This window comes from Lepidochelys kempii, chromosome 11 (genome assembly GCF_965140285.1).
Source record: "Lepidochelys kempii isolate rLepKem1 chromosome 11, rLepKem1.hap1, whole genome shotgun sequence".
Taxonomy (NCBI): Eukaryota; Metazoa; Chordata; order Testudines; family Cheloniidae; genus Lepidochelys; species Lepidochelys kempii.
In genome coordinates, this window is record NC_136390.1 from 45,416,964 (window position 1) to 45,434,204 (window position 17,241).

A 17,241-nucleotide genomic window follows, 5' to 3' on the forward strand; every position below is an offset into this window, starting at 1 on the left:
TCAATAGCACTTCTCTTGAAATAAACTGCTAATCTGCATAAGGGTGGCAGAATTGGGCTCTATTTTGTAAACTATTCAAGGCAGGAAACCACCCTACACATACGTATGTTAAGTGCCTAGCACATTTTTGGCTTTTCTATAAATAATGATAATGAAACTATGAGGATGACGCTATTCAGTGGTTTCAGAGTAGCAGCCGTGTTTATCTGTGTCCGCAAAAAGAAGAGGAGTCCTTGTGGCACCTTAGAGACTATTTTAGTTCTTCCCCTAATTTTCCCTGCCTTCGTCTACCACATACATAAATTTAGACCATTTCAACTATCAGTAGCCAGTCACAGCCTTTTGGATATCACATTTCTGGGCCAACATCTGATAACTTTACTCATGCTGAATAGTACTTTGGAGCAAAGCAACATTTTTCAGACGAATAGTTTGTTCACTGAAAGATGCAATATTGGGTTGGCTGAAACTATTTGAGTTTGACACAAATTTACCAAATAGTTTCAGAAAAGAAAAAAATCTTATGAACTCAATTCACCAGGGGATTACACACCATTCACAAAACTAGAGGTGTACCCCAAAACCTGGCATTTAGGGCACTCACCTGCAGCATGGAAGACCTGAGTTCAAATGCCTGCTCTGACTCAGGCAAAGTGGGGCTTAGAACCTGGCTTTATCACCTTCCAGCTAAGTGCTCTGGATTTGATCACTTTGGTCTCAGATAATGGACAATGATAGAACATAAATAAAGGCTGACTCGTTGCAGGGGAAGGTTAAAACTAGGCAGTGAGTGAACTTGTCAGGATTGAAGGGAAATCAGCAGGGGAAGGAGGAAAACCAGAAGACGTGTGTGTTTTGTTTTCTTTCTTGGAGAAGTGGGAGGTGTCTGTTTTTGTTTAAAAGCTAGGGTATGGGAAATTTCAATATTCAAAATGTACATATTTAGTTAAACTATTAAGACGTGTATAATTATGGAATGACCTTGTGACTCTGTTGCTTTAATCTTCACTACACACATTGTTTGTTACTCTCAGTTGTTGCGTTTTATCATATTTAAATCATAAGGTCTTCTAGGCAGGAACCATACCTTTCTTATTTGTTTGCAAAATGTCTAGCACAACTTTGGATACTCAAAAACTAAAGTATTAATCCTGTAAAGGATAGTTAACTTGGGTATGAGAAGTTTTAACTAGAGGTCACTGGAAAAGAGTTTTTCTTCTTTCCGCAAGGGTACATGCCTACAGCAAACAGCAGAACATATTAGCACTGCTGCTGTCAGTGTTGCCTAAACAGGGGGATTTTTATTTAATTTCACCACAAACCTCTAACACAATTACTTCATGTCAATTTGTCACTTTCCTTCTTGACCTGCCCTGGGGTTTCAATATCCCAGCACTGCGACATAGGCTTCTAGTCTGAAGCAGAGTACTCAAACACAGCGAGTATGGTTAAAAAAGAGAGAGAAAGTTAATGGCTGCAGTGATTTTATGGATCCATTCTCACAAGGTCTGCAGACTCCATACCATCGATCAATGCTGTGTTAGACAGCCATGCAACGTGGAATACAGTTTGCATTGTATCTGCTGCCACTGTGGTCTGTGATTGCTGCTGGCTTAAGGAAACCAATTAAATGAAAGCAAGCCGAGGAAAATTCTCTCTCCTATTCTGCTTATCTGTTTAAATACCAGTAGGTGTTAAAGAACAATACAACCAGCTGAGTGTGTTATGGGTAAAGTCACTGAACTTATTATAGGCCCTCTTGGCCTGGCTCAAAGCTTTAAATAACTCCAGTGGGAGCTACGCATAGAATGCAGTAGGACTAGAGGGCCCCCTTTGGGTGAAAGTCACTGCATGCATCTGATGAAGTGAGCTGTAGCTCACAAAAGCTTATGCTCAGATAAATTAGTTAGTCTCTAAGGTGCCACGAGTACTCCTTTTCTTTTTGCAGATACAGACTAACACGGCTGCTGCTCTGAAACAGTGCATGCAATGTTGCTAGGGTTTTTTGTTTGTTTGTAAGTGATAGCACAGGATCCTGAAGAGAAGAGAGTTCCTAAACAGATTTTGAAGTCCCCCACTGAAGCAAAGCTTTCTACAGCCCTGGAATGACTAATTACCATTTCATCAATCTCCTACCGAGCTGTGAAGAATAGGAGACAATCAGCCTGATTTTGATCCAAGTTACACTGGTGTAAATCAGGATCAGGTCCATAGAGTTACACCATTCTTGCTATTAATAATAGATATGGAAAAAGAAAGGCTATTTTATTAATAAATCAAGGTCACTAAGAAGCATATTCTTACATTTAGCTTAATATGTATTATGTTAATCTGTTATATTAAGTTATTAATTATTAAATTTAATATACAGGTAGGCTTTAAAAGGTCTTAAAATGTGCATTCGGGGTTGTAAAAATGACCATCTGTTGACATTTTATTTTATTTTATCTTGACCAGACTGTCTTTTCCTAAATATTTCCCTAACATAACTGCAGCCACGTGCACTAATATAGCATTTGATGTATATAATTTATGTTATAATGTACACAGTTCTAAAAAAAAACTTGTGACAGGAGACAGAGCAATCTATTCAAATGGTATTAGTGAAAAATAATAATGACAAATTTTGCAGACTCAGTCATGTCACTGAGGCCTAGCCCCATACACAAAGAGTTACTGGGCACAGACTGGTCCTCAATGAGTTTTTATCCTCGATCAGGTTAATGGAAGATCTGAAACAGCTGGAAAATACAGAGAAATAGAGCACTCTTTACTCACCTGTGGGAATCTCCTTTACTAACTAAGGCTTTTCCCTTCTGCAAAGCATCAACTGCGCAGTCTTTAATTTCGTCCTGTAATTCCTCATGCTTCGCTGCTAAGATAGGCAAACTTAAACCCTCCGAGTTAAGGAGCTTAAGGTAAGCTTCAGTACCTCCAAGAACGTCAAATGCCTGCCAAATGAAACACAACCTTTTTCAGTATTTCTATGTATAATATCCATTTATTTGGTACAAAGCAAATATATTAGATGGACACAATATTTTCTCAAAAATGATCATCACTAACTTAATTTAGGGCCTGATTCTGATCTCATTTAGAGTATACAAAGGAATACACAGGTGTAACCCTGCTGAAGTCTACAGAGTTATGTGGGAGTACATGAGAGCAGCATCAGATTTTGAGTTTAAAAGCAGAATTCGTTTTCTAGAAATAATCAGACCAGTGTGATTCTAAGCCTCAGCCAAAGTGGCTTGAGCAATACAGATGAAAATATTTTAGAACCCCAGGTATTACTGGACCTTTGGCACACTCATCAAAAAGTGTATGAAACATAGACCCAAATTTATTACAAATCCTATGGTTTTTGTGTTTAAAATTCATCCAGGGTATAGACAAGAGTTAAGTCCAACTAAACTCTTATTTTGAGAAACAAGGGAAACATACATTTTCCATATCAGGAAGTTGGTATTATTATTCATATTCTCTATTTTCCCATTACACAAGTAGATGTTTCTATTCCACAAACAAGGAGCAAATGGGGCACAATGACTTAAAGACAGCAGACACAGGCAAGAAAAGATTACGTTAATGCCCAAATATTATTAGATAAATAGAAATGTGCCAAGTCCAAAATGCCCATAATTGGCTTTAGTGTACCAGGGAAATAGTCTCTGCTAGTAGATATTTTATAGTTGCGCAACCTCAGAAGAAACTCAGTTAACAAAGCAGAAAAAAGTGTAATTGCTCTAACACTAGGACCGAGGACATGATCCCAGGATTAGGTTGTAGTGACCATTATGAAGAAAACGCTTAGTGCAGTACTACAGAAAGTGATCCAAGAGACCTTATGTTTACCCAAGAGATGTTATTGCATTGTGTATTGAGTCATAAGCTGCCTTTAGTAGCAAAACTAAGTTTTTACTACTTTTTACTTATGTTAGCACTGCAGAATCAATGCAAGTATCAGTCTAAGATCTAAACTCTGTTCTAGCAAATTCATTAGCAACAGAATCGTTAACTAAGTTCCACATGTAAAGACCAAATTTAAAGCTGGATGGGAAACACTTTTTCCATCCTGTGAAAATATTTGAGATTTCAAACATTTTCCTGTTCCACAATGGGATAAAAGCAAGACATTTCTTCTTTTTAATGTTAAAAATGAGAGCGTGCACCCATCCCTAGAATAACCAATAGCTGAGATGTCAGACACCCAGGTTCCAGTCCCTGGTCTGAAACAGGCCTAGTCTCCTACATGAGTGCCTAAACACTGGGCTATTTACTCAGTCTCTTTCTCTGGTGTGATGAATGTTTCATTATTTATATAAAGTGAACAACTCCAACAACAGACAGTGAGAGACAATAGCTGGTGTTTAGGACATTCATCTGGCATGTGGGAGGCCCGGGGTTCAAATCCCTACTCTGTCATCCTCCCACATACCAGTTCAGTGCCCTAACCACCAGATTCTAGTCAGTCTCAGTCTCCTCTGTTGGTGCCCTTTGCATAATTAAATATGCATTGGGCTAGTGAGAAAAAGACTTACGCTATAGCCCAGTGGTGAGGGGCAATCACTAATGGGATCTGGGTGATGCAGCTTCAAGTCCATGCTCCAGTGAACATTGAATTAGCTATACAAAGCAGAACAGCTTCAAAAGGATAGATTGAGAGAGACCCACTGCCTGATTCAGGCTATAGGCTCAAACCTCTATCCCCCAGGTGAGGGCCCTAACCACTGGGCTATTGGTTATTCTTAGCTGGGTCTCTCTCTTTTTGGTTTTGATCAGAAATTCCATCCTCAATCTGAGAAAATTTTCCTGATGAAAGTTTTGTTGAAACTGGTATATTCCCCGCAAATACCATTTTGCCAGAAAATTCCTGACCAGCTCTAACCAAATCCTGTCCCCTTTTATCTGAAATAATGATTCTGAAAACTGACTATAAATAGTGTTGCAGCATTCCATGCTGTTTTCCTTTTTATAGGCTTTTATATCTAATGTATCAAGCAGAGAGATCTGATTTTTTTCTCCAAGTCCTGTAAATTTAGACTGGGATCTTAACGTTTTTTCAGTTCATCCATTATAATCAATAATACAGACTATACAGGTCAAATTCTGTTCTCAGTTACTACATTATGTTCCCAGACTAATACAGTGAGTATTCCCACTGTTCTCAATTTTTGCTGGCAAATTTTGTTTACTGTGCAATACCATTATGTTCAAAATATTCAAAAACAGTGCATTAGGTCTATTATGATCTCTTCTATTGTGTTTCTCAGGTGGAGAACTTCCAACAGAATTAATTTCCCATTTAACATGTGCACAAAAGGAAAAAGAATAATATAATGGGAATGGAGAGGTGTATATTTGTTAAAAGGAAAATTAACTAACTAAATTGCATGTTTATACAATGCTCACCAAACTAAGGCCCTGATCCTGCAAACACACACATACTTAGCTTTATACAGGGGAACAGTCCCATTGGCTTTAACTGGCTGAAGAATGCTGCTGATTCAAGGTTTTAGAAAGAAGCAAGACAATTCCTGAAGGATTGTTTAATAAAAGAAACTACTTTTAAAAACATTATTTTAAAATATGTAGACTTCAAAGTGCAATATCTTAAAGCAAATAGACTTTGATACAGGCTAACGTTTTACTTGTTTGAAAGAGCTCTGCAAAGATTCTTAAAACATTTATGGAAGTGGAATGACATAAAAACAATGTACTGAATAAAATTTTTAAAAATAAAACTTCACAGAGATTTCTAAGAGCTATCTCAGCCAGACTGCTACAGCATATTATGCATGAACTAAAGAAGCAACTGAGACCAGTTCATAAGGTGCTGAGTCAATGGAGAAATGACAAGCCCTGATACTTGAATTCACCCAAACACCTAAGAGATAAGCTCTCCATCATCACTGAAGTTGAGGAAAATAGTGGACAAAAAGTTCTTGAAACTGAGGCAGTCTTGGAAAGACAAATGAGAGGGAACAAAAAAAGCAGCTCATTCCATAATGAAGAATGGAAAACACTAAATGCAAAACAGAAGATAAATTCACAGCATCAGAAGAAACCCACAGTAACAGAAGCAGCTTAGGCACAAAGCAAGCACCAACAAGGTGGTCGGAAACAGTCCTTCATCCTCAGCACTGCTGTGCAAGGAGATGCCATAATCAATCCTTAAGCTTCAGTTGGTGAGATAAAATTTTGTATCGGCACTGCCATGAAATTGAGTTAATTTTCTTACTGAAAATTATTTTAATGCAGTATTGAGATATTATAATAAACCTTAAGAGATTTATTAACAGTTTATCTTGTTTAACTCTGATTAGCAGGACCATGTATACCTGGAGATGTCATGCAAACTGACTGAGGTGAAGGAATACAGAGCTACAGGAAGTGGGACTCACTCTTATAGACGGTTGGAACCTTCATCAAAAGGAGCGCAACAGAAAGGATTGCAATTGAACAAATACTGTTTTACTGCCTCTTTTCGACAATGTTCTTTGCAGAATGAACCATTCAACACTAATCAGTTGAAGTTACCATGATTTAATTAAGAAAACTCGCTATGAATAAACAATTCAATAACCTCTTGCCCCATCTGAAGGAAGTGAGAGTAGGTACTCAGGAGGCCCCTTGTCCTAAAATGTGAAACCCTTTTCACCTGTGCTTCACTACAAAGAAGTTCATTTGCCACTAGCTCAAAGCAATAATTAAGCACAGTTTGGGCACTCTAAAGACATATTCAAGATTCTTCTGCAGAACTGAGCACCTGGTATGGGCCCAGGAATCAATGGGATTTGCTTAGTGTTTGTAACAGGCTTTACATAAGGAATTTTATTCTTGAAGACCGTATTAAAGAGATTACATTTAGAGACCAAAAGGAAAGGTATACAGCACTCCAGAACAAACATAGGTAGTTAAAAAGGCAGAAGGAAAAGGCCCCTCAACATCAGATTTTATGTAAGTATTGAGACCCTGTATAACTAATCAGCTGATATATTTGTTTCTTGGTAAAGATCAATGGGGGGAAATATAAAGTAAAGAATATATATTATCACTATCATGTTATATTTCTCAAGTCGGAATTTGAACAGAATGGCAGTGGGGTGGGTGACTTTTTTGAAAGAGGACCAGCTGAAAAATCAGTGGTCTCTGCAGCTCCCTTACTAGCCAGATTTGAGTGCTGTAAGGGTCCCTCAGTCTGACTCATCCAGGCTGTCAGAGAATCCCACAGGGTTGCGCTGTCTGCATTGCCAACTCTATCTCATTAACTAGATCAAGTTATGGCTGCTATATAGAGATTCATATTTATCCCATGTTCAGTGTCAGTCACAAGTGGGAAGCCATGGTTCACTCACATTATCTGGGCTGATTGTTCCTATTGTTCCTATACCCTTCCTATTCTGCTGTGGTTTCAAGAGCTTTGCAAATCCTTTAAATTAACTGCGCAAAAGCAACCTCTTGTGTCCATTGCAGTCTCTTTTCAAACATTAGCATTAACGTTAAACAGTTAGATTAGTAATAATTCACATATTCCTCTAGCTCCTTTAATCAAAGGACTTCATAGAGCTTAACAAACATTAATTAACCCTTGCAAGCCCCTAGGAGATGTGTAACATTTTATCCCTATTTTTGAGATAGGAAGAATGAGGCACGGACTGTTTAAGTGACTCCCATAAATGTTAGTGGCAAAGCTAAGAATAAAAACCCGGGTCCCATGATGCTTTGTGCTCAAGAGAAGATACAGAAGCTGTTTTGGTTAGTGAGAACTGCTGTATTACTTTTTATCCTCTTCCCACCTCAGCTGGTGGATGCAAATGTATTGTGCTATACAGGCCTGGAGAAGTGCAGAGGAAAAATACAAACATGAAATATCCAGAGTCTAAACGCATATGACAACCTTCAGGTAATTTGCAGTTGTTGTAGCCATGTTGGTCCCAGGATACTAGAGAGACATGGTGGTGAGGCAATATTTTTTATTGGACCAACTTCTGTTGGTGAAACTGACAAACTTTCAAGCTACATAGAGCTCTTCTTCAGGTCCATGTGGACATTTGAAATGTGGACCTAAATATGATTCCCTAGAGTATGCTCAGATCAGTTGTATAACAGAAATCTGTCTACCCGACAGTTTTGTTCTGAATGTTGTCAGAGATTTGCACAAATATTTTACACTTGGGGAACTGAGACACAGAGAGATTAAAGCCAAATGTTTCCTCTAATTTGGAGCGCCCAATGAGAAACATGTCGGGCCTGATTTCTCAGAGTACTTATCATTTCTGTAGCATTTCAAGAAATGTAGCTGTTATAATCTAAAATGTTTTGACTGAGCATGTGTAAAGTGTGATTTTTCAACAGCTTATAAATTGGCAAAACTTGTGTAGATTTTCACAAATAGAAAGGGAAATCCTTGCCACAAAGGCCACCCCCCTGCCCAAACTGAAATCCCTGCTCCAGCGCATGGGGTCACTCGAACTTTTCGAATACAATAGGTTTTTAATCTGGGCAAAACAACTTATTCTTCCCTAGCATTTTTATTCTTGGAAATGGTGGAACTGTTTGGATGAAATAATAATTACAAAAAAAAGCAGATACCTGGCACCTAAAATTTCAGCCCAAACAGGTGTTATAAGCAACTGAAAAGAGCATCCTATAATGGGAAGTGTCCAGTAACCTTAATAATAGGTGACGCTACCAGCCGTGCCTATAATACACATGCCCACACAAACAGAAAAAGAAAAGAGGGAGAAAAACTAAATATGGTCTATTATCTCTGTCACACAGTAAAAACTGAGATCTCCCAAACTAGTGTTTGTAGAACCAGAGACAATCATCCAAAGGACAAATGTTTCACTTTCCTGGATTTTAACTAAAAGAGACAGAGTTAATAATAGCCTGCTGTATGGCAGAATCAGAGACAATATCAGCCGTGAAAATGTATAACCACTTAGGAAAACCATTCAAGATCTGTTTATACTGCCCTTTGTTACTGGAGTAATTCCAATGCTTATTTTACCTGCAAGCAACATAGATGGAGAGAAAATAATCAGCTTACACCACTGTAGACACAATGACTGCATTGACTATGATGACTAAAAATAAATTAAAGGGAGCTGTCATACAGTAGTCTATCATCAAACAAACCAACCATCCGTGCACTTGAAGTAACTAGTAGAAAGATATGCATGTAAAAAAATCCAAAATAAGTTCCCAATCTTGCTTCAGGACCCGCTAGTGCAAGCCAGTCTGCCTGGGAAGAGCCCAGGTGAAGTGTGGGACTTTACAGGAATCCTAATGAACAGATCCTTATGCAAAATTGAGTCCTAAATTGCTAACTGTATATAATCCTCTCAAAATACCCAGAATGGAATAATCCAATCTATGAACAACCTTTGCTTAGTTTTAGAAGTTCTTGAGTACCACATAGTGCCACAGGTTGCTAGTGGTGAAGGTTTCTGAAAGATTCTATAAGCAGCCAAAAGGCGTTCAGGTGGGGTTTTCGGGGTGGACAGTTCTCATTTGTGGAACTTGCTCATTCTGACAGGTTTATGCACAGCACAAGATTTCTCAGCAAAGCTCAGCTATAACTTGGTCCAAGCCTTTGGAGGTTTTTATCCTATACGGTAAGCAGCAATTATTGACAAGGTTAGGACTAAATAAGCAGATGGAGTTTCCACCCTGCCTTTGAAGAGGGTATACGCACACTATACATAGTTGTAACTTATCCCCTTCCTAAGGTTAGGCTTTATTATTAACAACAAAAGCAGAGTATAAACCTCAGCCTGAGCTTTCTCCTCAAAGCTTGGCTGTTCCTAAGGCTTTCTCGGCAGGATCTCCTCTGTCTCACCAGTATACTTCAGTATACTCTGCTTGGATCCAGTGAGATCCATCTGCTAGTATGACTCAAGCGTAATTTCACTGCTCCATCATGCTGAGTTCAAGCACCTGACATCAAGGATACGTCAAAACTGAAGAACTGTCATCCTGTGACACACTTTTCTCCCTGGAGCAATGCCCAGGATTTACTCTCCGGTTTAATTTCTTCTGAGCAACCCATTCATGACCCAGTAACCAAAGTCTCATGTTACTACCAAATGATCTGACCTCTTCATTACCTCCAGCAATCATTTTTTTCATGGCGATGGGCAAGTTCAATGCACCTCATACTTCTGTGGAGCCCATGGGGGAACAATTTTTTTTTCTATCTCACGCCAAGACAGAGGTAGGTGGGAGTCAGCCAATCTGAATCCTACTCCTCAGGGAATTAAAAACAAGCAGTATTGTCTAGGTGTCCCCATTGATGTAGGTGACCTGAATGGGTTCAATTCTGTCTAAGCCCTCCTGCAATGAAGTCTGGATACATCCTGAGCCCCATTAGCCAGATACTGTTGCCACCTCTAGCCTGCCTGGAGCCCTGGACCTCAGGATCTCTGCAGTAGCACACATTTCACCGTAACTACACTCCATGGAATGACAGAATTGTTGCATGTACTCCTGTTGACCAGTGAAACAGAGAATGAGATAGGTACATATCTTTTCTTTTTAGTTAAGAATAGTTGCATGGAAAAGTTGCATGGAAAAATTGCATAACACAATGCACATTATGAATACAGCTCTATCACTGTTAACTCTTGCAGCATCATTTACTTTTCACAAAGGCAGGCCATTCTCCCAACCACTGCACATATGACAAGCCACACACCCATCCCCAACCTTCTGTTCATTCACTATATTCATTCATTTCAGTGTGAAAGATTAATGTGGAAAAACAACAACAAAATTAGCAAAAATGACAAGAGATTTACAAAATGTAATTAAAATCAATGTCTGCAAACAACAACATGGGCAAGATATCTGTGAGCATGGATAACACTCCTGTCTCTAGAGCCATTTTTGGCTTTTTGGAAAACAAATATGAAAAAATCCAAATGTCGTACAGAAGGGAATCCAAATGTGAAGACCTGTGTATGTCTTTACACCCCCGAACCTCTCCACTTCATGGTCACTGTTCATTTAAGTATCTGGTGCTTCAGATTCACTTTGAGTCACTCATATTAAAAACTGTATTTTATTTTTTTAAATTCTTTGATCCGTCTTAGTTCTCCCCTGATCCTGCCTCTGTCTTTCCTAGCTGCCCTCCCTGCGTCAAGATCTTTTGACTATAAAGGAAGATATTCCCTGGACACATCCTCTGCCTCCGTCTACTGCCATCTGGCTCTTCCCAGTCTTTTTGCTCTCAGGAAAGCTCTAGGGCTTGTTCCAATTGTTTCTCTGTATCTGTTTAGTCACGACTAATTACAATACTGAAATAGGAGCGGGGATTTCATTAACTATGTTTTTTTAAATAAAGCAACATGTACATCTATTTGTTTATTTTTAATTACATCCATTAGAGTCTCTGGGAGTGTGTACAATCAATACTAAATCATAACTTACAACATGCACAAACCTGACAAAAACGTCAACTAAAATACAAAAATAAAATTCCTCTCATTCAAGCTGCCATCCTCAGATAAAAAGCTGAACTGGAATAGCTAAGTTTTGCAACACATCCTGAAGGATAACAAAACTGGGCTTCACTGGACCACAAGGAGGAGTGAATTCCAGAACACAGCCTCCACAACTGAGAGCACCTTGCCTCCAATCCCCTCCCAGATATCAAATCGGGAGACTTGTAGCTAGAATGACCTAGATGATTTTAAATGTTGGGATGATACATAGGAAAAGAGATGTTCTCCAGAACCATACTAGCTAGAACCATACTATGTATGGCTTTATATATAATGATATATATGATTTGCACTAGAAAACAAACCGGTAGCCCAAAATCTATAAAGTGCAAGTGTAAAATGGTCCATACCAGAAGTACAGCTAAAGAAGAGTATGATCCTTCAAACATTTACTTATTTAACTCAATGGGACTAGTATGGTTTGTAAAGATACTCATGTAAGTAAATGTTTGTAGGATTTCCCCCTACATGAGCAGCCTCATTGTGCCTTACTTGTCCTCTCCTGGGGTCTTCAGAGGGTAGCCCAACATAAAAACCATTGCAGAAATTCAAACTGGAAGTGACCAAAGAACAAACAACTGGGGAAGGGTAGACATGTATGAGAAAAGGCAGCAAGACACACATAGGCAACTGTGTCTTTGCTTGTGTTTGTGAAGTACCTAGCACAGTCAAAAAATACAAAATAATAATAATAGTTCAAGCCAATCCAGGTTTAGATTTGATCACACAAGGTCACAAAGGCCAAGGGTTGTGATGCATGTGAATATTTTCTGAACTAGGGTCTGGTCCTACAGTTACTTGTGCAAGTAGCCTTTACTCATGTGAATAATCTCATTGGTTTAAATGAAACTATGCATGAGCAAGGATTACTTACATGAGTAACGGTTTGCAGGATCAGGTCCTCTACATACTGGGTCCCAATCCTGCTTCTACTGAAGTCAATGGGACATTTACCTTTTACTTCAGTGACAGCAGGATCAGGCCCATTGTGTGCAAGAAGAGATAGCAGTTTTGGAGGTTTTTAATAATTTTAATTCTAATTTTAATTCAATGCATTTTATATATATATATGAAAACCAAGAGAATGGGTTATAGGTTAAAATACAGATGTGATAATAGCACCCCCTGGTGTTCAAAATATAAATAACCATGGACAAAAGTCCTTTTTTAGTTCACTGTGCATTTATATGGATTTTTTTTTTTAACAGGGTGGATATAAATGTTATTGGAAATAGCCATCTTCTAAGGCTTCTGTAAACAATTTGTGGAAAAAATACAAAACTATGTTATCAAAAGGTTGCATCTATGGGCACCTTAAAATAAACACATTTGTGTGTGTATACACACACACACACACACTCTCTCTTAAATGACATTTTGTATTTAGATAGTGCCTTTTAACCAAGAATGTTAAGCAAGAACAAGTATCAATGGATGAAGACCCAATGCCACTGTGAAGGTACTCTTTTCTCCATCTGTGAAATGGGGCCACAGAGAGAGACTGTATGTTTTCAAAAGTGGCACCAAAAATTGCCAATGATGGAGAATCCATCACAGCACTTGCTAAGTGGTTAATGAACTCTGTTAAAAAAATTGCACCTCATTTCCAGCTTGTACCTCATGTCTAGCTTCAGCTTCCAGTGACTGGATCTTATTATACATTTGTCTGTGAGACTGAAGAGCCCTCTATTATCAAATTTCAGTTCCCCATGCAGATACTGTACTAATAGACTGTGATCAAGTGACCCCTTAATCTTCTCTTTGTTAAAATAAACAAACTGAGTTCCTTTAACCCAGGGCCAGCCAAAGGGTAGGTGATCAGGGCAGTCCCAGTGGATGCTAAATCAGCATCTGAGAGGGTGACACATTGCTCAGCTGCTTATTTATGTACTTATTTACCTATTTTATTTATGTGCTTGGCCAAACTGCACTCCAGCCTTCTTTTTATCCTCAGCTGGTGAATGTGCACGCATGTGTGGACGTCTAACGTGGCTGGCAGAACAGCGAGGGCCAGCCATGCATAAGCCTTTTGCTAGAAGGCATCAATCAATCATTATCATAACTCTTCTCGGAACCCTCTCCAATTTATCAACATCCTTCTTAAACTATGGACACAAGAAGTAGACATAGCATCCAGCAGTGGTCGCACTGCTGCCAAACACAGAGCAATGTAACCTCCCTACTTCTACTTGATATTCCCGTTTATTCATCCAAAGATCACATTAGCCTTTCTGGCCAAAGAATTACACTGGGGACTCATGTTCAGCTGATTATCCACCATGTCCCCCAAGTCTTTTTCAGAGTCAAGGTGTAGTGATTAGGGCACGAATCTTGGAATTGATGATGATGGATTCCCTTCACTTCCTCAGACTTCCTGTGTGACTAACCTTGGCAAGTCACTTAGCCTCTCTTTGTCTTAGTTCGCCTCTGTAAAATGGAGACAAATTACTTCCCTGTCTCACAGGATGCTGTACAGATATACATTCAAGACTGTGAAGTGCTTTGAGATCTACTGATGCAGTGCGCTATACAAGAACCTGGTGGTCCTGGTTCCCAAGATGGATTCCCCCATCCTGTAAATATGGCCGGTATTCTTTGTTCCTAAATGTGTGACTTTACATTTGGCCATAATAAAACATATATTTGTCTGCTTGCACCCAGCTTACCAAGCAACCCGAATCACTCTGTATCCATGACCTGTCCTTTTCATTATTTACCTCTCTCCCAATCTTTGTGTAATCTGCAAACTTTATCAGTAGTGATTTAATATTTTCTCCCAGTTTATTGATAAAAGTATTAAATACAGCAGGGCCAAAACTTGATCCCTGTGGAACATACCTTTTCAGTGGTGATTCCCCACTTACAATTACATTTTGAGACTTATCAGTTAGCCAGTCTTTAATCAATTCAATCTGTGCCATCCTGATTTTCCACCATTCTAGTTTCTTAATCAGAATGTCATGTGGTACCAAGTCAAATTCTCTACAGATATCTCTGTATATTACAACAACATTACCTTCATCAACCAAATCTCATTAAAAAAAATCAAGTCAGTTTGTCAAGATCTATTTTCTATAAACCCATGATGATTGGCACTAATTATATTTTCCTCCTTTAATTCTTAATTGAGTCCCATATCAGCTATTCCATTATTGTGTCCATTAATTTGCACACTCCCTTGCATACCAGACTTCAAGAACAAAGTAGCAGTCATATGATCAGATTATAATTATAGACTTGGCCTCTAACTAACCATGTTAGCAGCATTAAAGAAGTCATTGGCCTCTTGTAACAAGGTTTTCCTTTCTTCCATACGATGGCACAACTCTTCTTGCAACAGATTTATTTTCTGATTTGAAAGCTTCAGATGTTCCTTTTCTGCGTAGTCATCTGAAAACAGAATCTTGAGTGCTTCTGCTTTTAATTTTTCCACAGTGGAATTCCATTCCTAGAAGGAAAAGTACTGATTTAATTAACTCCATGTATCTAAAATGATCCAAAGGAAACTGTTGCATAGTAACATATTACAGTTATTGGCAAATATACTGATTTAATTTTATATGAGTGAAGGTTATAGCCAACTAAAACAGAATTTCTCTCCAATGATTTCTGAGCAAAATGACTGCTTTAATGAATACGAGTCTAGTGGCAAAAGTGCCAGAGGATGGTCCCACAAGCAAAAGAAGTATAGACTACCTACAGCATGCCCACTGGGCAAATTGGTCTGGATAAAATAAAAAGCAGTCCCAACCACACAGAAACCTGACTTGTTTTGATAATGAACACTTCTAATCGCTGCTAAGGGCCAGTTCAGACCACACTGCCATTGCAGGCTATTTGGGGGCCTCATCCCGCCAAAGACAAACTGAAATGTTGCCATAATGCTCGGTGTTCGTGCTTCAGTGCCACATGGTAGGGTGTATATTAACTATTTTTGCTGAGAGCTCTGTGATGAATGATCATTTGAGTCAGGATGCTACCCCATTTATCATGGCCTGGAAGGGACACATCACAGGTTCCTCTCCAATGGCCTCCGTCAACTATTGCCTCATTCCAACTCCACAAACACACATGCCAGTTTTATTCTTTAAACATAAAACTTAGGCAAAACATCCAAACAAAGAAGCTCCTCCACCCATCGTGGGTTACCGATCCCATGGCACAACCTTCCTTTCAATCCCCCTGCTGCAGGGCCTGCTGCCAAAGCCCATCTCTCCCCTGCCACTCCTGTATGAACTGGGCCACTTTCTGGGTTTTATAATCACATTGAGCTCTTCTCCAGCTCTTCCTGAGAAGTAAACAGGGCTGGCAGGCTCCAGGCCGTCAAAGGGGCAGACCATCCTGTTACAAGCACTTTTCATCCATAGATCTCAAAGCACTTTGCAGAGTGAAGTAAGCACTCTCCCCATTTCACAGACAGGAAATCTTATTCTGAGGCACAGAGTTGTTAAGTGCCTTTCCCAAAGATGCACAGAAAGTCCATAGCAGAGCCAGGAATAGATGCTTGTTTGTTTACAGACATATCTATAGCACTCATTACTATAGTATCAGAACACTAGAACTGGGTTCTGACTAAACATTTTTCATTGGTGAATGCAGATGTATCAAAACTGTTGGACCAATGCAAGTTTGTGTGGACACTGCCTACATGCAGAAGTTCCACTGATTTAATAACAGCGGGCTGCCAGATCGACTATAGTTTAGGGCTAAACCAGCTTTCTATTTAAAGCTTGACTCTAAGTGCTTTGAAATCTATGTAGTTACTTGGATTGCCTTGAAATGTAAATCAGTTTAAAAAACAATTTAGTTAATCCAGTGCAAACCCATATCAACATCTTATATCTATTTTAAAATGATTACATTGGCCTAGCTTGTGCTGTGAAGTTACTGATGCACGATATACACCAGATTTAAAGCATTATAGAAGTGCCCCCACAGGGTTTAAACTTATTCAACTTTCTCATTTAGACAAGTTCTTCACTTGAATTTTTCTACCTATAGTATATTCCCTCATTTCCATCTTAATCCTAACTGACATTTTTAATTTTAAAAGGGGCATTTTGGTTTTCATATGCAATGTAAATTGAAAGCAATATCTTATTTTAAAAGGGTAAAGGAAAAAAATGTCCCACCATTCTTGATTTCAATAGTACTTCCTGTTTCAGTACTAATGTTTTGTGGTTTGTTTTTGTTTGTTTTTGAATGGACAATCTATTAAAAAAAATCAATAAAAACATTTATTTCATCTACTGTTGTTCCTGTCAACATTTGACATTAGAAACCTATTGTGTTATTCAAAACAAAATCAATATCTATTATTATGCTGCAAACCCTCCTGCCTTAATTAGCATCTTTCTGCTACTTTTTCTGCGAATGAATTAAATACATTTTGAAACAAGAAAAGAGAGTTTTTCTGTTGCAGTTTCTCCCACTACAAGGAGAAAGAAAGAAAGAAAGAAAGAAAGAAAGAAAGAAAGAAAGAAAGAAAGAAAGAAAGAAAGAAAGAAAGAAAGAAAGAAAGAAAGAAAGAAAGAAAGAAAGAAAGAAAGAAAGAAAGAAGACGTTTGTGTAGACTGACAAATATTCTAAAGTGAGATATGACAAAGGAAAATGGGTTTTTCAGAAAATGCTGTGGTGTATACACATGGCACAATAATGGCATTTGGCTCCGTTTTTTCCAAGGGTGCTCAAAAAATGCTGGGAATTTGGCTCTCTTTCTAATCTGTATTTT

General features: G+C 38.6%; 1 protein-coding gene across 1 annotated transcript in view; it reads right to left on the bottom strand.

Moving 5' to 3' along the window:
* TTN (titin) overlaps positions 1 to 17,241 on the bottom strand; it is a 468,698-nt gene that overhangs the window by 382,996 nt on the left and 68,461 nt on the right. Inside the window, exons 7-8 of the mRNA XM_078847988.1 lie at positions 14,764 to 14,958; positions 2,779 to 2,951 (exon numbers count right to left, since the gene is read on the bottom strand). Of these exons, the coding sequence (XP_078704114.1) occupies positions 2,779 to 2,951; positions 14,764 to 14,958 (368 nt within the window). The remainder of the gene's footprint in view (positions 1 to 2,778; positions 2,952 to 14,763; positions 14,959 to 17,241) is intronic.